Source organism: Charadrius vociferus, unplaced genomic scaffold, assembly GCF_000708025.1.
Source record: "Charadrius vociferus isolate BGI_N301 unplaced genomic scaffold, ASM70802v2 scaffold4, whole genome shotgun sequence".
Lineage (NCBI taxonomy): Eukaryota > Metazoa > Chordata > Aves > Charadriiformes > Charadriidae > Charadrius > Charadrius vociferus.
The window spans coordinates 213,213-219,212 of record NW_009648150.1 but is presented as its reverse complement, the minus strand read 5'-3'; the positions used below and the strand labels follow the sequence as shown (position 1 = coordinate 219,212).

The 6,000-nt window shown below is 40.7% G+C and overlaps 1 protein-coding gene across 1 annotated transcript in view; it reads right to left on the bottom strand.

The window, feature by feature from the left end:
- The window catches only part of EPHA5 (EPH receptor A5), a 183,689-nt gene that overhangs the window by 48,854 nt on the left and 128,835 nt on the right, over nucleotides 1-6,000 (bottom strand). Inside the window, exon 5 of the mRNA XM_009884013.1 lies at nucleotides 2,676-2,800. Within this exon, the coding sequence (XP_009882315.1) occupies nucleotides 2,676-2,800 (125 nt within the window). The remainder of the gene's footprint in view (nucleotides 1-2,675; nucleotides 2,801-6,000) is intronic.

Genomic DNA, 6,000 nt, shown 5'->3' with positions numbered 1-6,000 from the left:
CCCCGAGGGACTTTTCTGCAGTACAAAATGTGAGATCTGATTTTCCATTTTATAATCAATGACTCTAGGAGGTACGAAACAGAGCAGAGGGACTTTCCATCTGTACATGACAATACCAAGACCAAGCTGGCATCTGCAGTAGGAGCAGCTTTCCATTGCTCAGGATGTACACAGCCCAGGGCAATGGAAAGGTTCATCCTACAACAATCAATCCCAAGGTACAGGGAAGAGGAAAAAAGTCCCACCACCTTAGAAAGGGATTTTAATTTATACTAAAACTACTTCCCAGTAATGTAATTAGGCGTAAAAGAGAATAATACATTATACATTGTACAACTTTATACTAGCATTTCTAGAACCATGAATTAGACCTTGGGAAGGGAATAATAAACCAAAACTCCAGGAAAATACCTAATTTTGCATTGTTCTTCTGAAGCAATGAACTTGAAGAAAATTTGCTGAAATAAATCTTCATTTACATCAGTTTCTAATGTGACAGAGTTTCAGTTCTTTGATTAAAATTTCACTGAAACACTTGGTAATTACTCTTAGAATTATTTACTGTAACACATAATCTAGACAAGAGCTCATAAATTAAGGTCTACAAATTGGGAAACTGCTTTTTATTCACCATATCCTCTCAAATCCAAATTATTATGAGGTAAACAGGAGTTCTTAGTAATTCCCTACCAACATTTCTGCATAGCTCTTAGGATCTGAACTGATTTCTCTTTTTTCTTTTTAATTTAATGGGCAACTTTCCATAGACAGTAATATGCCTGAATAAAGCCCTGGGAATCTCCAAATGTAGAATTACAGGTTTTCTCATTGAAGCCTGTAGCTATACAAGACCGTGTATATATATAAAATACTTTTTTTTTTTCTTGTTAAAGAGAGATTTCTCTTAAAGGAATGTGATCTGACAAAACTCAATTTTCCAAAACATTTAATATAGATCATTCTCATCCCTTGGAAATGAACTCTGAGAATTTACCCTTATAAAGGGGCTGAAAACCGAGAGACTATAAATGACAGTAGCAACAGACAAGAAGGATTAAGGACGACATCCCAAATTTAACTCAATGACTGGTTAAAAAGCAATAAGTGAATATTAGGTCACATCTTTGCTTGTATGTCAGCCCAATTAGGTTTTCAATACACTGTTGGCTTCTGCAAACATTTGAACACTTACAGAAAACACTAAGCTTTGCTATCAGCCTGGAAGAAATAAATCAAGACAGCATAAACTCGGGACTGGCTCTAGCTACTTCCCCGTGAAGGACTTGTACTTGAAGAACTATTTACTGAAGCTATTTGAGACTAGTTCTGGACCACAAATACAACGTTTTAGGCCCCTCCTCCCCCTGATTTGTTTGAAAACAAACTAAGAAAAATGAACAAATATATGGATTTTTTTGCTTTAATTATTTGCTCATTATCAAGGTTTCTATAGGCTAATCTTTCCAGGCCACTCCACAGTAAGGATCCAATGCATTACAACGGTCATTCAAACAAGTTAATAAAAGTATCAATAATGGATTATTTCCAGCAATAGCATATCCTGATTCTTGCTTTGTGCTTTAATCTTTTTGAAAACCTCATCCCTATTTAAGCCACTCACATATCTTGTGGCCTTGCCCATGCTCCCTCATCTGCAAAAATAATGTTGATTCTATCCAGACGCAGAAGACTTCTGAAATTCTTTCTCCTGTTTGCACGGGCTGCTTGAGCAGGTCCCTCCCATGGTCAGAGAAAGAAGAGAGGAGGAGTAAGCACCCAGACCTGGTCCATTTTGAGTGGTTTCACCTGGGTCACAGCCAGAACTAATAGAAGATCTTCCTTAAAATAGAAATTCAACCCCCCAAAAAAGTGAATTGTGACTCAATTTCATTATTTTCCTCTTGTTTTCATGTAGAAAGCCTGGCTGTTGCAGAAGAAAAAAGAACACCTTACAATCCCAGCCAAGGCAAGAAACTTGCTTGACTATTCAGTCAACTCTTGCAAACCTGATTTTTGGAAATGTAAGATTTCCGAAGATCTAAGGCTGCATTGCTCAAAGATGCTATTTAGACACAGTGCATTTGTAACTGTTTTCATTTAAACTACATTAATTTTGCAGGAAGACAACAAGTCACCATTTGAAATGAATACTAGGAGAGGCAAGTTTTATAGGAAGAGAGCGTGTTTTCCATTAGACCAAGAGCAAGAGCTGGAAAAGCCAGGCAAGCTTTTAAGCTAGGATGCCCTTCTTCATCAACAGAGCAGATACAATCTCTCCACAAAACCTTTCTCCTCTCCTCACACTGTAAATGCAAAACAAAGTGAGAAATTGAAATACCAAAGGCAAGGGATAGTCTGATGTTTCCAGGAGGAGATAGACGCTCAATCCCCAACCTCTCCTATTTTTAACAAATGAGCAGGCTCTATCTTAATGTGATAAGGCTGGAGAGGAATCTGACACGCAGATTTAATGTATTTGTTCAAGAGAAGTGGCACACTAATGGAAAACAACACCCTCATTTCAAGTCTTCCTAATCATTTACTGCAAAATCAATCTGACATTGATTTATGCATAAAATCGCTCCATTCCCTTCCATGACTCAAATAATTATAACTAAAAGAAGAGGACAGTAAAGAGAAGGTACTTGAGATGCTCAGCAATCAGTCCGTCACACCTTTTCAAAATATTTGATTTCGTATTCCAGGATGATGCCGTTGGGTCGATCTGGCTCCTGCCAGGAAAGGGAGATGCTATTTTTAGTTATCTTCCCTTTTTTCACACTACTGACTGGAGAAGGTGCTGCAAGACAGGAGAAAAACAGAACAGACAAAACCCAAGGTTAGTAAGATGGTCTGCCCCAGCCAAAGTCAAACTCATCAGTGCATCCTCAAACAAAAGGCGATCCTCATCTACTGCAGATCAGCAGGGTCTGTTTTCACCTTGGAGGCATTTGCCCATTTTTAACAACTGGACTCTCACAGATTTTCAGCAGCTGAGGATCCAACCAGCATTGCCCAGCCAAGACAAGTAACAACGTGAACTACCACCAGCAGTTTACACACCAACCTTGCCTTTTGAAGCACTTTTAAAACACATCAGCCCCACACCTTGCCTTTTCAAGTGTGTCAGGAGGCTACGTTATCAGAATTACCTATTGATTACATAGGGCTTTCTTTCAGCTGCTTTGAAGGTATGTGTTTTTCAGAAGACCTTAGAATACGTGGGCTCCATAACTATTTATTTTTTGGCTTGTGCAGTAGTTAAAGCCTAGGCATCATCTTTCGGCCCCTTCTTTACAGAAGCAAGGAACAGGGTAGCAAAGCCATTACAACCTTTATAATTCAATTGCTCTCCATAAATATCACTGGGGTGTTACAGCTCGCACAGTGATGCTAATTCCTTGCAAATGGCAACTGTAAAGATTTTAATGGCAATCAACGGTTTGGAAGTTCGCGGTGCGCTTGGGGAAGCCACAGCATGAAAGCAGCTATTCCAGCTCTGCTTACTATTTTAAGATGCAGCCCTGAAAGGTTATCTGCCCTTTGCAGCACACGTGTGCATCAGAAACAGGTTTGATCCTTTGTTTTCAGTCTGATATTTGCAGAGACTTTTCAAGTTGCGGCTGTTACCACCCCTGCCAGCTCCCTAGCAAAAGTTGCTATGGGCAATGCAACCCTAACGCCTCAGGTATGCCAGAGATTAGGAAACAACACTGAGTGAAAAGAAAAGGGGATGGGGGAAATTAATAGTCTCTAATTTACAGGGCCAAGAGCAGCTTCTCCAGAGGCAAAACCAGCTCATGCCTGGCTGAGAGCCTTCAACTCACCCTCTGGACAGGCCAGCTCTCAGCAAGGATTACAGGGGTGCTGGGGTGACCCATGGCAAAGACCTTTGTGGCCATATGGGCAACTGAATGCAAAGAGCAGTAGCAAATGATCATGTTTTATCTTCCAAAATGTATTTGGAACTATTAAAAAAAAAACAAGACTCCTCCTATATGCAGGACTACCTAATCATCACAATACTAAAATACCCCAACCCATTAAGCAAAACAAAGACAACAAAGTCACTTTGCCAAGTCTGACTGTCACCCAAAAAGAGTAAGGGAAGAGCTCCAGACAATTATCCCTCGACTGAAGGCTAGTAGTGAGCCTTCTCTTTTAAAGCAAGCTCCTGCATCTCAGTCTTTTTTTCAGACCCAGTTTTCCTCGCTCCTGTTTACTAATCTCTCCTTCAGTTGGCTCTTGGAGGATCCTGAAAGGTGTTGGCCATTTCCATATTGTTTTCTGCTGGAGAGCTGGCATCAAGCTGCACAGACAACGCTTGCTTTTTAGCTGTGCATCCACCACCATGCTCACAACTGCTCCACTGAGAAAGAAAAAACCACCTTGACTTGAATGATGATCATGTTATTTATGTAGGCACCACACTGTGATCACCAACAATTTTTCATCCGCAAAAGTCACCTTACCCTTGGCTGATGTCCTGCACAATTTTTTGGGCTATGCGAAGGTGAATAACAGCCTAGACTCAAACTGCTAATCTGGTACAGGACTTTCCATTAATTAATCCAGGTGCCTAAATATGTGTTGTGCATGCACATGCACAGCAAGTTGAGTTGTGCATGTGAGATATATATTGTCTGTGCACACGTGTGTGGCCAGATGTGTTAGCCCAGACAAGACATAGTGAGTAGTGAACTTCTTTAAAATAGGATGAACTTAATGCAAAGGGAGCTACATGGTTTTCAGAGACATCGGAAAACAAGTCTCACTGTGGAGTGGTGGTGCCAAATAAAAGGCTATTATACAACCCTAGCTAAACAGACAATACTGATCACTTTTTATCATGAGCAACTCGGATGCTATATATAGGGGATGGAGACACCAAAGTACTCAGAAAAAGGGACTTGTGCCCCTCTGGGACTGTTCTCCAATGCCCCCAATTTCTTGCAACGCCTATCCCAGGCTTGTAGAGCTGGAAGCAGAGGTCTAGCAGGACGGAGAAAGTCAGAACTGAGCATTAAACCTTTTTAAACTCCTACTAGCAAAAGCAAACTTGAGAAGTGCAGCAAGGGGAGACCTCAGCCCTCCCTGGTATTGAACGCCTCTCAGGAAGGCAAAAACCATGCAATTCTCAGTGTCAAGATCGCCTGACCAAATAATGGACTTTTCATCCACTTTATTGAGGTTTCCTGAAGTGTTTATACGACCAAGGCTCACAAGTGCTTTAAAAACAAGAAATCAGTGCAAGTACTCCTGAACTCACCCGCAAAATCTTCCCCTGTGAGGTTCAGAGGAGTTTAGTTCTCCTTCAAGTGCATCAATACAGTATAACACAAAAGGCACAACCAGCCATCCAAAAGCGCCCGTCAAACTCCCTATTCCCCTAAAACAAAGCATCCTGTTTAAAAAGTAGTGTGTAAAAAACTTGGCTAGTTAGTTAACAGCATCATGGACTTCAATCTCTTGCCATGCAAGTATCTAACATGTTCAATCATGGCTCTGCAGAATGCTCTGCTCTACCGGGAAAAGGAGGGAAGATAAGAAAATGAGTAACCCAACTCTCAGAGTAAATTAGAAAAGGAGTAACTGTATCCTTTTTGAATCTGCTTCAAAAGAAGCGTTAAAGTGTAACTGTGAGATAAAGGCCAATTAAGTAAATTCAATAAATCCCAGCGGTGCTGGGATGATACGGCAACTGCTCTGCATCCTCAACACATGGAGACTACAATGCTCTGAACTGAAGGAAGGAAGGTATAAGTATTTTAGAGTTTTCTTTGTCAAACAAAATGTAATCCAATCCAGGCAAGTGGACAAAGTCTGCAATCATTCCATCTTAAAAGCCTGCAACTGGATACTGTGCTATATGATCTCAGTAAAATAAAAGGATTACTTGAGACATGCTTTTCAAAGGTCACTGCTTCTGCAAGGGCAGCATCCTCTTAACAGAAAGAAGTCAAGCCACGGAGCACTCCCATTTGGAGTACAACATGTAAA